Here is a 23,825-nt window from a genome sequence, read left to right as displayed (position 1 = left end):
AGGATTTCTGGTGTTATCCATGGTCTTTTAATTGGTTTGGCTTTTCCTAAAATCTCATTTGCTGTGTTGAAAGTTATGTCAGTGAACTGGTCACAGAGCTGTTGTGGTTCTTCATTTGTGAGCAACAAGAGTGGTGCAAATTATATCGTTATTTCATATTTTACTATGATATCAGGTACACTTAGCATATTAAAAAAAACAAATGAAAAATAACCAAAAAGGATGGATAATTCACATTCTGTCTCAAATAACCATTTTAAAAGCATAAATAAGCAAAAATAGACATTACGGATTACTTTAGTTTCGCATGAAAAAGCAGTTACATTTTCTTTTAATGTCAAAAGAGTAGAAGGGAATACTAAAATAGATGTCATATTAATAATAAGCAAATTACTTGAAGTATTTAAGTCGTCATTTTGAATTATCTAAATAATTTTTACTGCTTCAATGATAACTTTAAGATCGTTAGATAAACTACAAAGAAAACTACAATCGTATCCGCGATCAAGCGCACCGATTTCTCTGGTCAGTTACGAAAGAAAACGGCGGAAAATGATGTGATCACGTGACCAGTAAATAGTCTAGCTGTGGAACTTTAAACAGGAGGTTAGACAAGATGACACGGAGTCGCAAAGACCGAAACAAATCTAAGGGCAGGGTATCTTCTCATCCGGACGTATGTATTGAGTAGAATGTATAGTGTAGAATCTGATGATATAGAATAAATTTTTTGACAGTTAAGAATAGCGCTAATAAAAACACCGAACTTTGGCGGCGATTGGTCAGGATGTAAATATATATATATATATATATATATATATATATATATATATATATATATATATATATGTGTGTGTGTGTGTGTGTGTGTGTGTGTGTGTGTGTGTGTGTGTGTGTGTGTGTGTGTGTGTGTGTGTGTGTGTGTGTGTGTATGTGTGTGCGTGTGTGTGTGTGTGTGTGTTTATATATGTATATAAAATGTTTGTGTGTTTATATAAATGCATTTTAATGTTTATATAAATTGGATGTTTATTATAATCATGTAAGATATACACATACATATAGGCCTATATCATTATAGGAGAAACAAAGGCATACATAGATACATAGGCATGTGCATGGATGTACATATTTTGCAATCTTATTTTTGATACACATTTATTTTTTCAGTCTGCTATAAAAAAAGCACGGGAAATTATCACGCAGTTCGAAAGGGATGAAAAAAAGGTAATGCTTTTAAATGTCACTCCCTCCTCCTCCCCCCCCCCTCTCTCTCTCTCTCTCTCTCTCTCTCTCTCTCTCTCTCTCTCTCTCTCTCTCTCTCTCTCTCTCTCCCTCTTCTCCTCCCTCTCTCTCCTCTCTCCTCTCTCTCTCTCTCTCGAGCAATCTCTCTCCTCTCTCTCTCTTCTCCTCTCTCTTCTCTCTCCTTCTCTCTCTCTCCTCCTCTCTCTCCTCTCTCTCTCTCTCTCTCTCTCTCTCTCTCTCTCTCTCTCTCTCTCTCTCTCTCTCTCTCTCTCTCTCTCTCTCTCTCTCTCTCTCTCTCTCTCTCTCTCTCTCTCTCTCTCCCTCTCTCTCTCTCTCTCTCTGTAAACAGAAGTTTGTTTGTAACAGAGCCCATTAAACGCACCAAGTGTTAAAAATGTGCATTTTTTTTAAAGGAAGTTGACGCTTTGGTTCATAGATCTTGATTAATGGCGGACACGGCCAAATATTGTTAATGTTGATGAGTTGTTTTTTCTTTCTTTCTTATTTATTATGAATGTGTGTTTAAGATAGCATTTTTATATGTCTTTTGTATTCTTTTCTTTATGTAAAATTTAATGTATGTGATATAATTCCTGTATTTCGTGGGGGCATCCGCTTTGTGTTATGGTTACGGTATTTCCGATTGACATTTTATATATATATATATATGTTATTTGCTTCAGTATATGATTTTTTTTTTCAATCAAGATAAGGTGTTCCTATTATAGTTAAATTTGAGTCGTGATATTTTTTGTTATGAGAAGACAGGAATCTGTATAGATATTGTAATTTAGTCAGTTTTGCAAAAAAAAAAAAAAAAATGCATTTCCTCTTCCACTACTCCCTCTCCCCCTCTCTCTTCCTCTCTCACTCAGAGTAAATATTATATGTGAGAGACTAAGATTGGGGTGAGGATAGCTTAAGTTAGCTCGTCCTTTTGAGATGTAAGTAATCACTTCTAAACAATCACTTTATCCACAGAGGAACATTGACCATCCTTCAGAACCCGATTGGGAATTGCTTGCGAAGGGTCCAACAGAATGCGTACAGCTTGGGATCCGAAAACTACGAGCATACCGTCTTCCCAATCGAGAACATCCCCCATTTCCAACAACGGTATGAACCTCAGCGCTTTGCACCTTCTTCTCTCCTCTCTCCTCTCTCTCTATTTTCTCCCCTCTCCCTCTCTCTCTCTGCTCCCCCCTTTCTCTCCTCTCTCCTCCCTCTCCCTCTCCTCTCTCCCCTCTCCCTCCTCTCCCCCCCCTCTCTCTCCTCTCTCATCTCCCTCTCCCTCTCTTCTCCCCTCTCTCTCTCTTTTCTCCCCTCTCCCTCTCTCTCTCTGCTCCCGCTCTCTCTCCTCTCCCTCTCCCTCTCCCTCTCCTCTCTCCCCTCTCCTCTCTCCCCTCTCTCTCTCTTTTCTCCCCTCTCCCTCTCCCCCCTCTCTCTCTGTGCTCCCCCCTTTCTCTCCTCTCCCCTCTCTTTTCTCCCCTCTCCCTCTCTCTCCTCTCCCCCCTCTCTCTCTCTGCTCCCCCCTTTCTCTCCTCTCTCTCTCCCTCTCCCTCTCCTTTCTCCCCTCTCCCTCTCTCTCTGCTCCCCCTCTCTCTTCTCTCTTTCTCTTTTCTCCCCTCTCCCTCTCTCTCCCCCCCTCTCTCTCTGCTCCCCCTCTCTCTCCTCTCCCTCTCCCTCTCCCTCTCCTCTCTCTCTCTTTTCTCCCCTCTCCCTCTCTCTCCTCTCTTTCTCCTCTCCCTCTCTCTCCTCTCTCTCTTTCTCCCCCTCTCCTCTCTTACTCTCTTTTCCCTCCCTCTCCCTCTGCTCCCCCCTCTTTTCCTCCTCTCACCTCTTCTCTCCTCCTCTCTCTTTTTCTCCCCCTCTCCCTCTCTTCCCTCTCCCCTCTCCTCTCTCTCCTTTCCTCCCCTCTCTCTCGCCTCTCACTCTCCCTCTCCTCCCCCTATCTCTTCTCTCTCTTTTCCTCCCCTCTCCTCTCTCTCTCCTCTCCCTCCCCTCTCTACTCTGCTCTTTTCTCCCCTTCTCCTCTCTCCGCTCTCTTCCCTCGTCTACTCTTTCTCTCCTCTCTCTCACTCTCCCCCTCTGCTCCTCCTTCTCTTCCTCTCCCCTCTCCCTGCTCTTCCTCTCCTCTCCCCTCTCCTCTCTCCCCACTCCTCTCTCTCTCTCCTCCCCCTGTCTTGCTCTTCCTCTCTCTCTCCTCTCTCTCCCTCTCCTCTCTCCTCCTCTCTCCCTTCCCTCCTCCTCCCTCTCCCTCTCTCCTCTCTCCTCCTCTCTTCTTCTCCTCTACTGCTCTCCTCTCGCCTCTCTCTCTCCTCCTCTCCTCTCCCCCCTCTCCTCTCTCTCTCTCTCTCTCTCTTCTTCTCCCCTCTCCCTCTCTCTTCTCTCCCCCTCTCTCTTCTCCCTCCTCCCCTCTCTCCCTCTCTCCTCTCCCTCCTTCTCTCTCTCTCTCCTCCCCTCCCCTCTCTCTCTTCTCTCCCTCTCCCCTCTTTCCTCACCCCCCCTCTCTCTCTCTCTCCTCTTCTTTCTCCCTCTCCTTCTCTCTCTCCCCCTCTCTCTCTCCTCCGCCCCTCTCTCCTCTTCTCTTCTCATCCCCACTCCCTCTCCTTTCTCCTTCTCTCCTCTCTCTTTTCACCCTCTCTCCTCTCCCTCTCCTCTCCTCTCTTCTCTCTCTCTCCTGCCCCCTCTCTCTCTCTCTTCTCTCCCCCTCTCTCTCTCTCTCTCCTTCTCTATCTCTCCACTCTCTCCCTCTCTTCTCCTCCTCCCTCCCCTCGTCCCTCTCTCTGCACCCTCGTTTCTTCTTCTCCCATTACTCTCACCTCTCTTCTCTCCTCCACCTCTCTCTCTATCAATTCTCCTCTCCACTCTCTCTCCTCTCTCTCTCTCTCACCTCTCCCCTCTCTCCTCTCTCTCCCACACTCCTACCTCTCTCTCTCTTCTACCTCTTTTTCTCCTTTCTCTCTCACTCTCCTCTTCCCTCTACTCTCCTCTCCTCTCTCACCTCATCCTCTTTCTCTCTCCTCTCTCCGCTCTCTCTCCTCTCCCCCATCCTCTCTTTTGCTTCCCCCTCTCTCTCCTCTCCTCGCTTCTCTCTCTCTTCCCCCTCACTCTCTCCCTCTCTCCTCCTCTCTCTCTTTTCTCCCCTCTTCTCACTCTCTGCTCCCCCCCTCTCTCTCCTCTCCCCTACTCTCCTCTCTCTCCTCTCTTCTCCTCTCATCTCTCTGTCACTCTTCTTCCTCCGCTCCCCCTCTCGCCTCAGCTCTCCACCTTTCTTCTCTCTCTCTCCTCGCCATCTCCCTCTCCTTCTGTCCTCCCCTCTTCCTCTCTCTGTTCTCTTTTCTATCTTCTCTTCTTCTTCCCTCTCTCCTCCTCTCCCTCCTCTCTCTCTCGGCTCTCTCTCTCTCTCTCCTCTCTCCTCTCCCTCCTCCTCTCTTCCTCTCTCTCTCCCCTCTCAGTCTCCTCCCTCTCTTCTCCCTACTCTCTCCCTCTCTCTCTCCCTCTCTCCTTTCCCTCTCTCCTACTCCCTTCCTCCTCTCTCCTCCCCTCCTCTCTCTCCTCTCTCTCTCCCCTCTCTCTCCCCTCTCTCTCCTCTCTCTCTCCTCTCCCCCCCCTTCTTCTCTCCTCTCCCTCTCCACTCTCTTCTCCTCTCCTCCCTCTCTCCTCTCTTCCTCCTCTCCCCTCTCTCTCTTCCTCTCCTCTCTCTTCCTCTCTCCTCTCTCTCCTCTCTCTCCCTCTCCCTCTCTCCCTCTCTCTCTCTTCTCTCTCTCTCCTCTCCCTCTCCCCTCTCTCTCTCTCTCTCTCCTCTCTCTCTCTCTCTCCCTCTCTCTCCCTTCTCTCTCTCTCTCTTCTCTCTCTCTCTCTCTCTCTCTCTCTCTCTCTCTCTCTCTCTCTCTCTCTCTCTCTCTCTCTCTCTCTCTCTCTCTCTCTCTCCCTCTCTCCCTCCCTCATCTCTCTCTTTCTCTTTCTTCTCTTTACGCTTTACGCAACATACCTTGACTTTTCCCACTCTCTTTTAGTCATTCGTAAAGTTAGAGTCATTTTTGTGTTTTAATTTTTGTGTGTTTTGTTGTATTTAGAGACTTAATGCCATCTGTCATATCACAGGCTCTGTCAACGCAGGAAATTGTACTTTAGGGTCCACATCAGCTTATTATTTTCATTATACTCAATGTGATAGAAGTATTGCTGTTTTAGGAGAGCACAAAAAGCAACTTTATTTTTTCGTATTTATATACTTTCATGAACGAAACATATAACCATCCACAGTGACGATAGCATGAAGAGGTAGAGAAGAGGAAAGAAACTTGTGCTTGTGTCTGTGAGTGCCATAGTAAAAGTCAGCCCTACTGGCACGGTGGCACATTGTAGACGTTGGGCATGATTTGAGTCACCTTCCTCTTCTCATTCTGCTAACACATCCTTCACTGTGGTACTTTAGAGCAAGAGGCCAGCAACTTGCTTTGTGCCATCACACTATAAAAACAGTACTTGCTAAAGACCATGGATGGGTGCTGTTCAAAGCTATCTCTCCTGCAGGTACTAGAAGTGAGTGATCCCATCAAGGTTTTAGATGTTAGGTGAAACCCATTTTGCTTATTATTACGGCAAATACAGTAATTGTGACTACAATTGCTATCATCACTGACTCATTACTCAAAGCACAATTAAATAACAGTGATCCAAAATCCCTAAACGTCATGTACATCATGACACCTGTCGTCAGGCAAGAGCTCCTGTCATGACACCCATCCGCAATGGGTTAATGCTGTAAGAGCTGAGTAACATGCAGTTGAAAAAAAGTCAGAAAGTTATCTTGTGTTGGGAATTGTTGTAACAATTGTTTTTTATTATGATTATTCCATTATTATTATTGTTGCTACTCTCAATTTGGCAATATTTTAACTTCATTTTTCTTTATGATGTCACAATAATTATTTATTTTTCATCTTAATTCTATACAAAAATAAAAATAGTTTAGCCTCTATTATTATAGTTGTTACTACTGGTGTTGTTGTTGTAATTGTTATTTTGAACCAAGTAAACTTATATACGTAAATGTATATTTCAGGAATTTGATATCACGACATGTGAATATTTTGCACCCACCAGATGACATCTTATCATGTCATGATCTCTTCCTCTAAACACATGTTTTACAGCATTACGTATTTATACACTCATAGAAGTTCCATTTGTATGGACACATTTTTCTTCACTTCTGAAAATATTGTAAACAGATACTACAACCTATTATCACCCCATTGAATTGGGCGGGTGAAAAGCCCTCTGAGAGGTGCAGTGCAGCATCGCACAGAGAGAGATCTCACTCTTGGTCAGTGAACATGCTTGTTATCTCGTCGGCGGGAGCAGCATTGCACAAATTTTAACCCCAACATGAATGGGTTAACTGAAATATCCTCACTTATTCTCTTATCGTTATGCTGACGCAATATAGTATAATAAATGTAATTTGTTATTATGAAGTCACTCAGAACTGTAACTGATCAATTGTATATGTAGGATTTTAGTTTGATCTTAATGAGCCAAGCATATATATATTCTTTTTTAACCAGCCTCATACTTTCCCCAGGTAATTTAATTTTCCTAATTAATTTTAGTGTTTGTTTTATATACTTCCTTTTATGATATTTTTCACTAATTTCCACCTCTGTTTAATTAATGAACTCATCATATATTGAGGGTTATGAGGTCAGTGGTCACACTTTCTAAATGTTTGCAGTGTTTGCTGACATTAACTTTGTTTCTGTTAAGTTTTCAACCCTGTATTCAGGAAAACTGTATATGATCCCTAGAGTATGGAACAACAGTCAGGCTTTTCCCTTTCATTTCATTGCATTTTTTCTTCCTTTTACCAAACAAAAAATACATATCCCAGTAAATAGCCATAAATGATTGTGTCAAACTCAAGTTTTCAAGTTCATTGCGCAAGCATAGAATTAAATATAGAAATCCAGTATTTCAAGGGTCTGGATATGAAAAGTTAAAGAAGCAGTTTGTAGTTCTAAAGACTGAAGGACTTTATGGGTAGATACTGATATTAGGATATGGATTTGATAGAAAGATTTACAAGTAATTTCTTTTTTCTTTCTTCACCTTTTTACAGACAGGACTTCCCTCCTTTGTTCCTGATGGGGAGGGAGGAAATGGAAGTCCAAGAAGCTGTAGTTCCCAACTACTGACTACAGACAAAGTTCATGGAGCTTCATTGATTTTTTTTATCTTAGTTTTCTTTATTATTTTTTTTTTAAATATAGTATACTATTTAATCCATTAGAAGCGGATGGCATGATTTGCTGCAAAGGCAGAGTTTGCCATAGACACGGATGGCATCATTTCTTTAGGAAAAAATTATTACTATTGATTGCATGTTACCTTGTTATTTTATCCATGGTATGACAATAGCATGAGTAATTGTTAAATCCCTGGTTTTTGTTAGGTTTTGTTTACTAATGGAATTTGTAGTTACTATACTTGCCAAATGGATTTCCTTTTTTGGCCCTTCCTTCAGGATCTCATGGTTCATGTTTTTTGCTCAAGGCTTCGGAAAACTGGAGGAGAGAGATCCGTTGTACTACTTTTTCATGGGCATGTATGCAACGACGGCCAAAATGCCACCAGCTTCACAGCTCATGATCAAGCGGGAGGTTTTCCGCATAGTTTCGGATGCTGAAGAGACCTTGCTAGCTATGCCTCTTTATACCCATGACCATTCCTCTCCTCCCTAATGAGCGTTGATTGTTTATATAGACACCTATTTATCAAATGACTGTTTCACCAAGACGTTAGTTTCTCTTCCTGTATGTTCACGACAGGGATAAGAACCATTAATTTATTTCATGTCAAATCATTTGATGCTTTAATCATTACATTTGTTTGTATGATTTTTCACTCATTCTCTCGCCTTAAAACTTACAGCGCTTACGTAAAAATGCCATATTTGCCTTTTAGAATTGAATTGGAGAAACAATGTTGTAGGTTAAAGAGTAGATTTTCATTGTTCTTACCTTCATCTTTTCACTCATCCTCAATTACAACTCCTTTAGAAATACAAAAGTAACAATTTCTCAGTCAGTCTCACTCGTAGATTGGTACCGAAGAGCGGTGGCGCATTCTCCCAAAGCTCTTCCTTTATTAGGCAAATAAGCGAAAAAAAAGTTACACACTCGACAAGTACGAGGCCTGCACCAAAACCCTCCATAAAAATTTAAGTGTTTATATATACAATTTTAGATCTCGACCCCTCAGTTCTCCAAACAGAGAAATAGACGCATATATGTATTAATAATGCTGGCGCTAGATAAATAGTGAGATTTTCCCACACCAGATGATAGCATTTGAAATAGGCTATTAATTAAGGAAGAACTAACCTTGTCAGTAGGATGTTGCCAAATCTGGAAGCTTGTTATTTGCGCCTTCAACAGTCCCACTGAATTCCCATTACTTTGCTTGCAACAACTATGCATTATCTGCACATGTATTTATTGATTCTTCTTTACTTCATTGTATAGAGACCTTTTATCACAGTGTATGTTATAAATAATGTATATCAAGGTGCAGTCTGAATGACTATTTGTCAATCTCCATCACAGTAAATGAAAAACATTAATCATAAATGCTAGCTCAAACAAATATTGTGTGGATCAAAAATACAAGAGGTTTACCTCATTATATAAGGCATTACCATTATGAGTGATTTGTGTTGTATGTTACTAAAGACATGATAATGTTTGTTTTTTTCATGACTTTTAATTTTCCTTAGTTTTTAATGATATATAAAGATAGATACTTCCACACATATCCATTTATAGGCTAATGTTTGAAGAGACTTATTTGCATAAATAGTTGGTTGACCCCATGCTATTCACATCAACTATATGTTAAGCAGCTCAAAAGGCAACTCAGTAAAATAAACACATTTATGACTATAGTTTTATTATAAAATCTTCAACCACTTTCCACTAAAAAAAAATCCAGAGGTGAGTATTACATGATTATTAGCCATTTTTTACTCTTTCCTTTGATGAATAATGAGAAGACTCAAACCAAAAGAAAAGGAAAATAAGCAAACTTTTCTTTGAGTATGATCAGATACTTCACTGTTAAAAAGAAGAATTTGAATGGGTATTTTTATATATCTATATATATATATATAAATAAGTTTTCTTTTCTTTTCTTTAATATTTTTCACTCTACAACTTCCAGTATGCTCATGTTACTCCCTCGACGCCTGTTCTTTAAATGTGCCTGAAAATAAGTGAAAAAATCTATATAATTTTTTTTTTTTTTTTTAATAATCATCACAATAACAACAACATTAACTAATATATAGAAAATACCTTAAAGATGAGGTAGCAGATATCTTGATGTTAAATTATGGTGGTGATCAGAGTAAATATTTTTTCATGTATAATCACTTGCACACTTAAGCATGCAATATGCAGAGCACACACCCACATCCATACAAATAGACAAAGTAAGCACACAGAGAGGAAGAAGAACCTATATTTTGCAATAATTATAAAAATAACTACCCGTAAAATATCAATGAATGCATCTCTTCCAAGCAGTTCATAAGCAACCCCAAGGACGTGACTGATGGCTTTGTGGAATGCTTCTCCTCCGAAAGTAAACATGTTGAGGCCAAACTCCAACCCCATTCCTTGGAAAGAAAGAAATAGGTGTTCAGTCATAATCTCTAAGGCATTAATTTTGCACTACTTTCTTTTTATCTTTATGGTAATATGACATTGTTAAAGTATTTTAAGAATATAAAGAGGGGCTTATTCTAGTGAACATAACAGTCTCAAACAATATAAAAGAGAAAACAGAACTACAGTATGACCTCAGGAAACAACCCTTAGCTTTGATATAAGAAAACATTAATACTTTCTCTCTTTGTTTTATTACATTAATACTTAAAAAATAACTATAAATTTACTCTGATTCATCAATATAAAGATATGAAAATTAAATAGAAATAGAAAATAATTACTGAAAATTATATAAAAATAGAAAATAATTACCAAAGTCTCCTTCATCAAAACCAAACTGTACATTGGTCATCAGCTCTTGGACAGCATCAAAGTGTTTCAATTTCTCCTCCTCTGATTTAGCATCCACAACTTTTTTGAAAATCTTCTTCAAACTGGCTGTAGTAAAAGAGAAGATCAACAATATTATACATGTATCTTTAGTGCAACAAAAGAGACTTAGAGAAGAAAGGAGAAGGGAAAAGAGGAAGAAAATGGAAAAGAGAGGCAAAGGCTAAAAGAGGGGAGAAGGAAAGAGAAATGGTGTGGGCAGATAAGTGAAGGAGAAGGAGCAAAACTAAGGTGACATCAGGAAAAGAGAGAGAGAGAGAGAGAGAGAGAGAAATTTTTTCCTTAATTTGACTGTTAACAAACCACAACTTTCTCAAGGAGTAGCAATGCATCCAGAAACTAAATAATGAAAAAAATAACAGCAGAACAGATTAGTTCTAAGATTGAACTTACCATTTGATTCTGGGATAGGCCTGTAACCAACATCATTGTGCACCGGGACCACAATACCAGCCCCATGAAAGCACTTGCTGACCACCTTCTTTGAACGTGCCTGCACAGAAGACGGTCTCTGGTCCAATGAATGCTTCTTTAACTTTGCATACTTTTCTAACTCTTGCTGCAACCTTTGCAAAGTTATTTTCTTGAAGGGGTTCTCAGACTTCATCCTCTGCGACAGATATGAACTGGAAAGGTTCAAAATATGAATTTCAAATCTGTATAACACCATCTTTATGGAAATACTTCAAACACCACCTTTATGAAAAGAGTATCAATTTTCTAATGTACCTCTTTGTAAAAAATCAAAATGCAAACCCAAAAATGGTAAGTCACTAATATCTATAAAAATAGATAATTATCTTAGTATTTGAAAACACAAAAAAATTAAATTTGAAAAAATAATAACAATTCATATGAACCGTCCATTTTTTAGAAGTATGCAACTACCATGCCAAGTTAGAAAAAAGATAGTACTTGACATCCAGAGAAAAAAATAGAGATGAAAGAAAAATGAAGACAGAAAGAGGAGGAACAAAACAGGGCAAATTAACCCATTCCCGACGGGGGAATTCTAGCCTTGAATGTCCAAATGCCGGGGCGTTCGAATTATTAGGCCTAAATCAATTGAATGGCTGGCACAATACTGTGCCGCCCGGCAACTGGGCTTTTGAATGCGCGGTACACATGCTGTACCACCCGTCCTGTGTGGGTTAATAAGGGCCAAGTCAAATAGTGAGGTAGGAAAAGAGATGGAGAGAAAGAAGAGGGGTGGAGGGAGAGAACTAAAGAAAGAGGGAGAAAGAGAATGAGTAAAAGAGGGAGAGAAATAGAGAGTGAAAGAATGAGAGAGAGAGAAAGAAAGATGAAGAGAAAGAGAGCAAAAGAACGAAGGAGAGTAATGGAGAGCGAAAGAAATAGAGAGTGAAAGAAATAAAGAGAGAAAGACAGTGTGTGTGTGTGTGTGTGAGTGTGAGTGTGAGTGTGAGTGTGTGTGTGTGTGTGTGTGTGTGTGTGTGTGTGTGTGTGTGTGTGTGTGTGTGTGTGTGTGTGTGTGTGTGTGTGTGTGTGTGTGTGTGTGTGTGTGTGTGTGTGTGAGTGTGAGTGTGAGTGTGAGTGTGAGTGTGTGTGTGTGTGTGTGTGTGTGTGTGTGTGTGTGTGTGTGTGTGTGTGTGTGTGTGTGTGTGTGTGTGTGTGTGTGTGTGCGCGCAATAGTGGGTTTAGCAAAATTTATATATCCATATGGCATGTTTTCTATTCATTACAATGAAATACTTATTCTAACCAACTATATGGAAAGAAGATACATCATAATAAGTTACCTTACAGCACTAAATATGTTCCCTCCTATTAGGGTTATATTGCCAGGCTGGACAGAAGACATTGAACCAACAAAAGCTGGTAATAGGAAGCAATCATCTCGATAATATCCTATGTGATATTCGTCTTCGCTTCCTGCTATCACCGTCTGAAAAATGACAAAGTCTCAGCATGCTCTCTGTCTAGAAAAAAAACTATTGAACAGTGTTGAAAGAAAGAAAAAAAAAGGTAGAGAACTGTTAAGAATGGTACAAGTACCCTAAAGAGGAAATAGAGGCAAAGAAAAGAAAGAGCAAAGGGAGGAAGGAAGGAATGAAAGTGGGGAAAAAACAAAATAAATAAGGGAAATAGAATGGAAGTCTATTACATTTTAATATGGTAGCAGATGTAAATGAAGAACAAAATTAAGTGATTCTGCCTTGCTTTCTCTTCTATTCCAATTTCCCAAGAAATCTAAATGCTATTTACCATAAACTCTGGTGGGTCATAATAATACCGCCAGTGACAAACGTAACTTGATATTTTTCTTGTCTTGAGATTTTTCAGCTTGCCTGAGAGGATATCATATGGGCCAACCAGGGTAATGCCAGCTTTGATGAATGCTTCTGTGGGTCAAAAAATTTATTTCAATCAGAGCAGTGCAACTAAGCCATATAAATAAATTTCTCATGTTTATTGAACTTCCTAATTCAACATTTTGTACAAACTAATTTTCAAAATTGAATGCTTAGTGATATATCTTACCTTCAGGTTTTTCTTTATCAAGTTCCTTGCAAAGGTCCCAGAAATCAAAGAAATCCTCTGGCATATCAACAAGAAACTTTTGCTCAATGCTCTCCCGAACATTTTCTGGTGAGGGAGCTACCTCCAACTCATGAACAGGGGATTCAGCATCATCTTCTGGAAATGGTGAAAGAATCACAGTAATATGCCTGGTTGCAGGCGCACACACACACACACACACACACATATGCATGTATGTGTGCTAGGATACATGCACAATTAAGGGTGTGTAATATCTTAAGTGTTGGTGTATATGTATATATATAAACATATGATACATATATACATACATGTGTGTGTGCACATGCACATATGCGCACACACACACACACACACAGAAGTTAATTTACATTAATTACCTTGGAAAATGAATATTATAAAATGACTAATTTTGCACACTTCTGATATTTTTTGCAGAAAAATAACATGCAGCTTGTAAAAATCAAAATGCTGCTACTGCATTCGATTTGTTAAATAGTACTTTGTCCTATCCCACATAAATTCATTTACACAAACATAAATACACACAATCATAATCTTGCACATACAAACAAGCACAAAAACACACAAAAGCTTAAGAATCTCACCCTCTGGCTGGCTGGTGTCTGCTGTGTGTTCTTCTTTGTCAATAGAAGGAACCTCAAAATCATCTCCAGAGCCAGAATCCTTTTCTTCATCATCTGTTTTATATTTCTTCCCTTTAGGAACTAGATCCTGGAACAAAGAATAAAAAGTTTTTTGTTTTTTTTTTGACATGTCTAATTACAAAATTGCAAAGCAGGAGATACAATGATAGAAATTCAGACAATTAAAGTCACCTTTCCTGGACAATCAAGAAAAACAAGGGAACAAAATAATGTGATGGCTTTGGTAACTTCAATAACAATAATAACAACAACAATAATAATAATAATGATAATAATAAAACTATCTATAATAATAACAAGTAATAACAATAGCCATAACAATAATATTTATAAAAAAGTGCCAACTCCTACCAGGATGCACTCTTGGCAGAGGTCTGTCTGAGTGCAGTGGGAGCATTATATCATACTATAAAACAGTATTTCTATTAAACACCTGTTTTCAACTGAATTTCCCTGAAATACTTAATTATATTCCCTAATACTAGGAAGTTATCAACAGAAAAAAATAATTTTAATTTACTGTTAAATACAGAACCAGATTAAGTCATATCTTATCAGAATATATGTTGAGCTTTGTTGGCCATCTATCAGAGATTACTGCAAGTTTCAAGTACATTCCGATAGAACACAGCAAAAATAGTTATATTCTGAATGCCACTGTCAGTGCCTTCCAAACATTTTCAAAATCTACAACCAAGGGACTATTACTTTTGCAATGTACCAGTATTGTACTGTTTATATGTCACAAATGCAAATAAGTTAACTGTCACCAATAGCCCTGAAATATAGTCTTCTTTTGATTCCTTCCTTTCTGCAGACCACTTATATAACAGTTGCTTTCACTTTAGTTCAATTTTCTTTAGTTCAGGATTTTTTTTTATCTTTGTCTAGGTTCATTTAATGAAGAACATAATAGACTAAAATAAAACTTTGGGAGCGATTTGATCCAAAAAGGAAAATAAACATACACAATATTTCTGTAACCTTGCATGGAAATATCATAGAGGAAAATCTGAAGCTACACCTATTCCTTTGTTTCCAGTTCTGTCATATTCTATTTGGGCTTTCAATTTCATTTTTTTGTCAACAATTAATTATCGTTTTGCCCATCAACTTGCTGATCCTGCAGCACTCTATCTATTAATTCGAGGAACCTTAAAGATTTGAAAGATCTGTTCAATAAAATGCATGATTATCATCAGAATATCATGTGCCATGCCCTTTGCTTCTAAATTATGAATAGGTCATTAGTTTTCCTTTCTTTTTTTAGCAATGAAGTGAGAAGTCTATTTCATGTCCACAATTCTATCTACAATTTGAGATAAAAGGCATTAAATAATAACTCAGAAATACTGCATTAAATTACCTATCCTTCTCTGTATTTAAATTCAATATTACACTGTAGATGTAAGCCACTCCATTGTTTAAAAATGTCATATCCCTTCTGGACACCATTAACCACTAACGACTGCTGTACATATAAGCCACTTTCCAGAGAAAAGCATCGTGGTTAAAACTTTCCTACAACTCCGTGAAGAAACGTGACATCCAAGAAAATGTAAAATGACGGAGGAATTTCGATTTTCCTTCATTTCAAAACTCACTTCCGTTTCGCTTTCGCTGCTCTCCAGTTTCCTTTTCGGTGGGTGCTTGAACCTACTATGGTGCTGAGGGTTCTTTTGATAGCACGATTCACCATATTTACAGGCCGTCCGGGGGTCTGCTTGGTATCCCGCTTCAACCTCACTCATGATTCCCGCTCATACTGCTTGCTTTTCTCTTGCGAGGATATTTATAGTTTCTGAAGAATAATGCAAACTGGCAACTCACCCTACACGACGAGCCTCATAAAATACATGCTGTGAAATCCATTTCTATTATATTCACTCAGAATTCTCGTTGGTGTTATCTATAAGATATATACTCCAATGCAATGTTGAATTGTGTACATGCGTTTGCTTAAAATAATATGGGAAAAATGAAGAAAAAAATATTTCAGACAAAAAATGCATCCTTGGAAAGTTTTCCTCCATTTCTTATCTAATTATTTTCTTTTTTTACATATATATTGAGTGAATTGTATCACCTGAAAATCTAGATGTTTGTTCTTCAGCTTTAGTTTCTTATATACAAGATTAATGCTACGAATATACTTTAAAAAACAGACAGATGGCATCTTGTAATTTCCTGTCATTCACCGCGCTCCTTCCCCCGCCACGCCGTTTCACCCTCAAAAGTTTTCCTCCTATTTCATTAGTGTTGCCATAAGATGATATTTGCATGACATACTATATTTCGCATATCAGATGTAACAATCTGTGTCCAAGGACGATACAGTATCTTTTGGGTAATCAGTAATTCATTCCCACTTGAATCCCAGGAGAGTTTAATCCAGTGACGAATATTTTCGTCAATCTGAAATTTTTGAATTTAACAAAGAACGTTCTTTTCTCCCGGATAACAATCACACACAGACAGAGAGATAGAGAGATAGATAGATAGAGAGAGATAGATAGAGAGAGAGAGTATAACCCATTCTATAAGTTGCATCGAGAAATCTATCTTGACTATAGATCATGATAGTATAAGATTTCGTTTTATGAATCAGAGAGGGAAAGAGGATATATAGTGTTCTGTCTGGCTTCAGAGTTGCATTTCTATGCATTGTAATGATGGTCTTTCTGCATTGTCATGCACTGTAACAATGGTTTAATGACACCAGTTACCCATTTGCAATGCAGCAATGGCAAGGGAAGGCAGCAGTACCATGATCTCGCACCAATGCTGCAGTGAAAAGGCAGAACGCATTAACTCCAAAAATGCGATTTTTATAAATTTGGTATCTGTGGAATCGTCATTTAAAGACGAAGACGATACAACCATCATGATGTCTGAATGTCAATAAAGGTATGGTCAGTTTTGTATATCGATAACAATGATAGGAGTAAATATACATGCAGCCAAACCTTTAACATCGATTTTCTCAAAACATGGATTTTGGAGTTAATGCGTTCTGCCTTTTTGCTGCAGAATGTCCCCAATCAGAAGAAAAAAAATAACATGACGAGGTCTGTTCAGATAGGTCTACCATGACAGGAATGGATGAATAAACATTTGGACGAGCAGTGACCTGACATACATGTGTATATATTGTAATGAGATATGTATGATGCAAATTGAATTGCATGGAAGATAATATGAATAATATGATTGAGTATACATTATAATGTATATAAGAATCTGTACATAGAGTATAGTGTATGATTACATATCTCGGTAATATTTAATGGATAAGATAATGCAGACATTAATATTAGATATAATTAATAATAGTAAAATTGTGTTATATCTTTTAAGGGTATATCCGTTGGAGAGAGAGAGAGAGAGAGAGAGAGAGAGAGAGAGAGAGAGAGAGAGAGAGAGAGAGAGAGAGAGAGAGAGAGAGAGAGAAACTCAGTCACTATATTTTGGCTTATGCTCTCTATTTTCAAATACCTGTTATAAAAATGGGAGAAAAAGAAAGGGATGGACTGTAGGATCATGTGTATGCATGAAAGAAAGAGAGAGAGAGAGAGAGAGAGAGAGAGAGAGAGAGAGAGAGAGAGAGAGAAAGAGGGAGAGGGAGAGATAGATAGATAGATACATAGAGATAGATAGAGAAAGAGAGAGAGCGAGATAGATAGATAGAGAAAGAAAGAGAGAGAGAGAGAGAGAGAGAGAGAGAGAGAGAGAGAGAGAGAGAGAGAGAGAGAGAGAGAGAGAGAGAGAGAGAGAGAGAAACATTTTTTTTTTCTTTAGCCTCTCTCTTTCTCTGAGAGTCTGCAGGTGTGGTGCGGTTATTCCTTTCCCCCTTTGTCTCAGTCACCCCCCTCCACGGTTCCTCATGCCAATTTCACCTTTTCTTCCTTTCGATCAAACATCTTTCTCTTGTTCTTAGATCCCTTCTCTCCTGCCATACTTATACTTCCCGTACTACCTGATACATGCATCCTCATCAACCAGACAGCCCCCCCCTCTACTGCACTCACACACACACACACACACACACACACACACACACACACACACACACACACACACACACACACACACACACACACACACACACACACACACACACTCAGCTCTCATCCCACAAACACTGGTTCATTATACACGCAGACTTACCCCTTCTCTAACCACACCCACGCACACACTCAAATCCCAGTTCCTATATTCTATCCTAAACACAACTTTATTATTCTAATCCCTTCAAAGGGGCATTCACCACCCTAGCCCCCACATTCCGAAAACACAGACATACGCACACACATGCACACAGGTGAGTGACAGTCGCGCCAGAGCCCTCTATCGGCGGCCGCGCGAAGCTTCCCACAATAACACAGTCGCGCAATCCGGCCGAAGCAGTGCAGGCTGTCAGTCCAAAAAGCCTTTAAAATTATCTGACAGCAGCCGCCCACTCACCATGTCTCTGTTCTGGAGCTGTTTAGTGGGGCCTCGCCTCTACAGCGTGTACGGGCAGGTCAGGGCAGGGAAACAGGTAAGCGGAGGTCGTGTCAAGAGCCTTTTCTGTGTGATTGATCACATGATTTGGAGAGACTTGCGGGGGATATGTTTGTCGTATTTGAGTATATTGTCGGGAAATTAAAGTGTTTGCGAGATATGTTGAGCGTTTTCACTTCTTTTGTCGTTCTTTCATAAAACGAGTGAGGGAAAGACGTAAGAGATTCATATATGTGTGTGTATGTTAATTCTGTATTGATTTTACGTTCACTGATTTCGTGTTTTATAATTTTCGTGATCTTAAACATTTTGAATCGAAAACCCAAGTTAGTTAAGGTAAATTTTCCGAACAACGCCGCGTCGTTAAATACCACAAAAGTGGTATCGATGGATTCCTCTCAACCTTTACTATTCATATATAGTGAAATTAATGAGAGCTTGTACCCCTGAAGCCCACAATCTGGGTCCTGATAGTAGGGGACGGCATGAAGTAGATCAGGGAAATTGCGGGTTAAAATATGAATTCCGGCCATATTTCGTATGCAAAATCTGAACCAATTACCTACCTAACTTTGCTTAGGTTTGGAGTTTGCCCTAGCCAAGGAGCGGCTTTGCCCCCTCCTGGACCCCCCCCCCTTTTTAAGGCACTTCGTGCTACCTCGTGCTACTTCGGTATCACGAAAAACCTTAACCCTTAACAACCTACCTCACTTTGCCTAGTTTTAAAGTCAGCCTTTGCGAAGAGGGGGCTACCCCCCCCTGTGGATCTCCCCTATTCAGGGCACTTAGCGGTACTTGTGATGCGTAATTAGTTCTGTAGATGAAAATGCCGCGACCACGAACAACCTTCACACTGCACCATGATTACAGCAACTGAGTCTTCGTCTCATATATTCCTCAGGATAGGAAACTAGGACCGATAATGATGCGACCCTTCAATATTGGGCACTCTATAATTATATTGGAAACAATGGGGAATATTGCGCCATCTATCAAGAGAACATAACAGCACATGCAGGTAATTCATTGGGGGTTTCCAGTCCACAGCTTGTTGCTAGCCGTAAATACGCAAACACAGCCATGTTTAAATTTCAGGGCGAGGATGGTGGTGTTTCGGGGTATTTTGCACAAGGTATGTTGCACAAAGTGCCCTAAAAAGGAGGGGGTCCAGGGGGGGTGAAACCCCCCCTTGGCTAGGGATTAATTCAAAACTAGGCAAAGTTAGGTAGGTCATTGGGTTAAGATTTTGCACACGAAATATGCCCCGAAGTAGGATGAGGTAGCACAAAGTGCCTTTAAAAAGATACCCAGATTGTGGGGTCCAGAGGTGGAATCGTGAATGATTTCCACTATATATATGAACAGTAGAGGTTGACAGGAATCCATCGATACCATTTTTATGGTATTTCGTAACATTTTACCCCGTAATTTCCCTGATCTACTTCATGCCCACCCCTACTATCGGGACCCAGATTGTGGGCTCCAGGGGTGCAAGCGCTCATTAATTTCACCATATATAAATAGTAGAGGTTGAGAGGAATCCATCGATACAACTTTTGTGGTATTTCGTAACGCGGCGTTGTTCAGAAAATTTACCTTAGTTCAAATGTGAAAACTAGTCATTGGATCTAGAAAGTATTTATCAGATTGAGAGATTATTTCCTAGTACATTGTTGATATGATTGCATCCTGATGTATTATGACTAATCTTAACAATGTCATTTGTTTGAATATGACTCAATTCATTCAGAGTGTATTTATAGTGAGTATCTTACAGTGAGGATGGTTATAACTATAGAATATCTGTTGCATACAGAAGTAATATTGTAAGAAAGAACAGCTTTGTTTTTTTCAGTAATATATGAAATATTTTAATCTATTTGATTTTGAATCGGCACATACTTGTAATTTGTTAAGTAATGCAGAAAAGGTACGAGATAATAAGGAAAGAACATTTTAGTTGGGAACTGCAATGTATGTTATTTGCCACAAGACTGTAATGAAGCAAGTACCTTAATTGGCATATCTCATTACAGGTCATTCCATATGTTGCTAATGCACTGGAACAGTTTGGGAACAACATCATGAAAGGGGTAAGTTGTATACCACATGCTTTGATATTGGGCTCCAGTTTTGCATGTTTCCTCATTGCAGCTCATCTGCTGCTTATAATTTTCTTTCTCAATTACTACTTGAATGTAATGTTTTGTTTGTGACAAGGTTTTCCTAATTTAAAAAAAGGGGATGAAATTTTTGTATCATCATATAAAAGAAACCTTTTTGTAGATATCATTTAATTATCTAGTTACCCTCATGATTTCAAAGTGATATTGATGATGTAATTAATTAATGAATATGCAATTAATGGCATGGTATATTACTGCATAAAGAATTGTATGTCCTTCTTTCCTAATAATTTTTGAAAGACATAATGTGCGCAATGTAATTTAGAATTTATATTCTTTACCTCCTACAGCTGAACATCATGTACAATATTGGTTACTTCGCTTCTCCATTTATTGCTTATTCTGTATATCAGTGGGAATACTCAAGCTACATCACTGCAGCCAAGGTAATGTATACAGTACTGAGAGAACTGTCACTGAAAACTTATTGGAACTATAGAATATGTCTTTTTTTTTTTCTTTCTTTCTTTCTTTTTCGCAATAGTGAATCAGCCATCTCCAATTCACGCTTTTCTCTGCATCTTCTTATATTACACCAGTCACTGACACGTCTTCCCTTATAACATTCACATAGCCTCCTCTTTGACCTTCCTCTTCTTCCCCTGCCTAGTGGTTCCATCCTTCACATCACATACCTGCATCACTCCTTTGCACATAATCAAATCATCACAATCTCACCTCTTTCACTTTCTCCTGGCTGTCAAACCTGAACTTTGATATAATTGTAGCATCTTTAACTCTACCACCTTCAGCTCAACTTCCTGTCTTTTTGTGAGTGTAACTGCCTTCAAGCCGTACATCACAGATTATCTCACCCTGCAAACCCTGCTATTGCAAGTTACTCCTCCTCTCCACCCTGCCTGTACTCTCTTCACCCATATACAACACCCTCCATTTCTTTAAACGGTAGACACCAAGTAATTAAACTCATCCATATTCATCACCTCTACTTCTTGCAACCACATTGTACTGCCACCCCTCCTTTTTATTCACACATAGATACTCTGTCTCTTTCATTCCCCTTCTCTCCACTACATACCGCTCTTGCCAACCTGCTCTCTCCTCTCACTATAAATCACAATGTTATTAAACAAACATCATAGTACATGGAAACTCTTGTCTATACATGTCTGTCAACCTTATCCGTCACCAGTGTAAATCAGAAAGGGCTCAGAGGGGATCCTTGATTCAAACACACCTCTGCCTTGAACCTGCCTTTCATTCTTGCTGCATACCCCACCATTGTCACACTGTCCTTATACATATCCTGCACCACCCTCAATACTTCTTTGCCATTCCTGAATTCCTCATACAATACCACAACTCCTTGGTTCAATCTCCTGATTCAGTCTCACCTCCACCAGCAAATAGATTTGAGTTTCATGGCTGAAGTATAGTGCTGGCCCATTACAGGCAGATGAGATGATGATGTAAAGGATTTTATCATTTCTTTAATATTCTGTTTAATTTTGGTCCTGTTATTATTGAGTGAATGTGAATATAGGAAGGACATTAATACTAGTTATTTCTATGAATTAAAGTTACTGCATAATAGTTGATGTTTATATTTTAAACAGCTTAAACTTCTAAAGCTGCCTCCTTGCCACTTAAGTATTGATCTATAGTATCTAATATGTTGTGGTTTACTCTAAAAGTGATTTTATTTTCCTTGAAATTTGTATATCAGTATATCTGTGAGGGATAATTCATTGAGTTAATGAGTTAATATGATTTCAAAATTTTCCCTTACTAGAAGATAAACTGGATTATCCTTAAATATCATTATGAAAATAACTCCTGTTAGAAAAGTTTGTTGAAAGTTGATCTATTTTAAAAACTCCATAGCTTTTGTTATTTTAATTTTTATTATTGCAGTATGGAACTGGTCTCGGACTGCTGCTGATAGTGGCTATGATCATTCGGGGATTTGGCAGGAGATTTAACCCAACCTACATGACATTCATAAAGGTGCTGAATAAGGCTGGAAATTACAGACCTTCTCTTGAAGACATGGTAAGATATTTAAGGTGTTAGCTGTTAGTTGTTTTTGCTAAACTGGACATATTACATATAATAATGAGAGTTTATAAATGCCTTTCTTCAATTCATCATTCCCTCTCATCAGAAATTTTATTAGGGTCTGTTAGTTTTTCTAGAATATATCCTGATGAAATATTGATAAACTAATTTTGCTGTACACTTCCAGGAGGCTATACAGAACTATGAATTTGACTTCTCAGCGTGGCCAGTCAATTTTGATTGGGCAAGTGGAGTCCCGTAAGTTTACTGTTTATCAGTTAGAAATGGGGAAATATAAGGAGAAAGTGAATAGAACAGGAGAGAGAAAAAGGGAGTTTGAGGGATGAGAGAGACTGAAAATAGATTAGAGTCTGAATAGAATTGAGTGTGTAATATTGAAAGTGAGGATGAAATTAAGTATGGAAAAAGGTTTAAGGAATAGGGAGGCAGTTAAAAAGGAAAAAAAAGCGAGGGAGAGGGAAGCAAAAGGTATAGGATGGGGAAGGAAAAGGAGAAAGAAATGAGGAGAGGACTAGAGAAAAATCTGAAAAAAAAAAGTAATCTTGGTTAAGAAAATTTGCAAAATAGAAGCTGTTTTATTATTCATTTGTGAAATATTGCTTGTTTTTTTTTTTAATTTAGATGAATTTGTGAATTAGTGAATTTTCTTTACAGGGATGAAAAGAAGAACAGAATATATGTCGTTGGTATGAGCTTAGTTCGAAGAAAAAGAGGAATACTCAATAGGATAATGATGTTACCCATTGATATTATGGCATCACTTCTCACATTCCTGATTGGAAAACAGCTGATCTACCCTGGCTGCTCAGAATGGTTCCAGACCATCATAGGTAAGCCAAAATTGCACAATAATAGTTAATAGATATACGTCTCTAAATCATATTATAAACCTTTGGATTTATTCATGTATTTTTATGTTTATAGTACATAGCATATAACAAAAGTTCATGATTACCAGGGCAACTTCTCATGAAAGGAAGAGAAAAATTGATATTACATCAAGGAGGACAAAGAAGAAAGGTCACAACACGGGATGGAAATAGTATTGACACAATGCTTGTCGACAGAAGAAAACAGTAGGTCATTGAAGTCACTTCACTTGTTTATTTATGTTTTTGTTTTATTGATATTTGAAGCAAGAACTAGAAGTGTAGTGTAATCCATTTCCCATGAAAGAATAATGATGTTGATAAAAGGAGTTGGTAATTTATCATGTAGTTAGTACTGGTTTATTTTTTATTAGCCTTGATCTCTAAAATCCCAAATTATTCCAGTGGTGAATATCCTAATGGGAAGACATTGGTGGTTTGCTGTGAAGGAAATGCTGGCTTCTATGAGCTAGGAATAATGACTGTTCCATTGGATGCTGGATATTCAGTTTTAGGATGGAATCACCCTGGATTTGGAGGCAGCACGGTATGTTCTGAGGATTGTTTTTTAAGCTGATATCATTAATGTAAAAAATAAGTTAGATTGTATATAGATTTCTTAATCAAAATAAATGTGTTTTCAAGATAGAGGACGCATGAGAGAAAACT

The 23,825-nt window shown here is 38.6% G+C and overlaps 3 protein-coding genes across 4 annotated transcripts in view; 2 read left to right on the top strand and 1 right to left on the bottom strand.

Annotated features, from left to right (window-relative positions):
- Window positions 1-545: 545 nt before the first annotated feature.
- Window positions 546-9,188, top strand: LOC122267458 (uncharacterized). Of its 2 annotated transcripts, XM_086538578.1 has the most exons (5): window positions 546-676; window positions 1,171-1,227; window positions 2,227-2,361; window positions 5,515-5,793; window positions 7,373-9,188. In XM_086538578.1, exons 1-4 carry the CDS (start codon window positions 617-619, stop codon window positions 5,515-5,517), a joined length of 255 nt encoding a protein of 84 aa, XP_086394704.1. In that variant the 5' UTR covers window positions 546-616; the 3' UTR covers window positions 5,518-5,793; window positions 7,373-9,188. The 2 variants fall into 2 exon arrangements, with proteins under 2 accessions (XP_086394704.1, XP_042893451.2); XM_043037517.2 differs by lacking the exon at window positions 5,515-5,793.
- Window positions 9,185-15,349, bottom strand: LOC122267462 (histone PARylation factor 1-like). The gene is made up of 9 exons (XM_086538577.1): window positions 15,163-15,349; window positions 13,499-13,625; window positions 12,873-13,028; window positions 12,597-12,733; window positions 12,131-12,276; window positions 10,764-10,996; window positions 10,293-10,418; window positions 9,801-9,928; window positions 9,185-9,513 (listed from the first exon to the last, which is right to left on the bottom strand). The coding sequence occupies exons 1-9, from the start codon at window positions 15,307-15,309 to the stop codon at window positions 9,454-9,456; spliced, it is 1,260 nt and encodes a 419-aa protein (XP_086394703.1). The 5' UTR covers window positions 15,310-15,349; the 3' UTR covers window positions 9,185-9,453.
- A 2,553-nt stretch (window positions 15,350-17,902) lies between these two features.
- LOC122267463 (phosphatidylserine lipase ABHD16A) overlaps window positions 17,903-23,825 on the top strand; it is a 15,350-nt gene continuing 9,427 nt past the window's right edge. Inside the window, exons 1-8 of the mRNA XM_043037527.2 lie at window positions 17,903-18,098; window positions 20,098-20,154; window positions 20,538-20,633; window positions 22,123-22,260; window positions 22,454-22,524; window positions 22,942-23,117; window positions 23,246-23,363; window positions 23,562-23,703. Coding sequence (XP_042893461.1) covers window positions 18,024-18,098; window positions 20,098-20,154; window positions 20,538-20,633; window positions 22,123-22,260; window positions 22,454-22,524; window positions 22,942-23,117; window positions 23,246-23,363; window positions 23,562-23,703 — 873 coding nt within the window. The 5' untranslated portion in view covers window positions 17,903-18,023. The remainder of the gene's footprint in view (window positions 18,099-20,097; window positions 20,155-20,537; window positions 20,634-22,122; window positions 22,261-22,453; window positions 22,525-22,941; window positions 23,118-23,245; window positions 23,364-23,561; window positions 23,704-23,825) is intronic.

This window comes from Penaeus japonicus, unplaced genomic scaffold (assembly GCF_977035675.1).
Source record: "Penaeus japonicus unplaced genomic scaffold, GWHDUDI00000001_assembly GWHDUDI00000007, whole genome shotgun sequence".
In the NCBI taxonomy this organism is placed as follows: Eukaryota; Metazoa; Arthropoda; class Malacostraca; order Decapoda; family Penaeidae; genus Penaeus; species Penaeus japonicus.
Note: the sequence above shows the minus strand (reverse complement) of the source record. Positions and strands in the feature narration are given on the sequence as shown.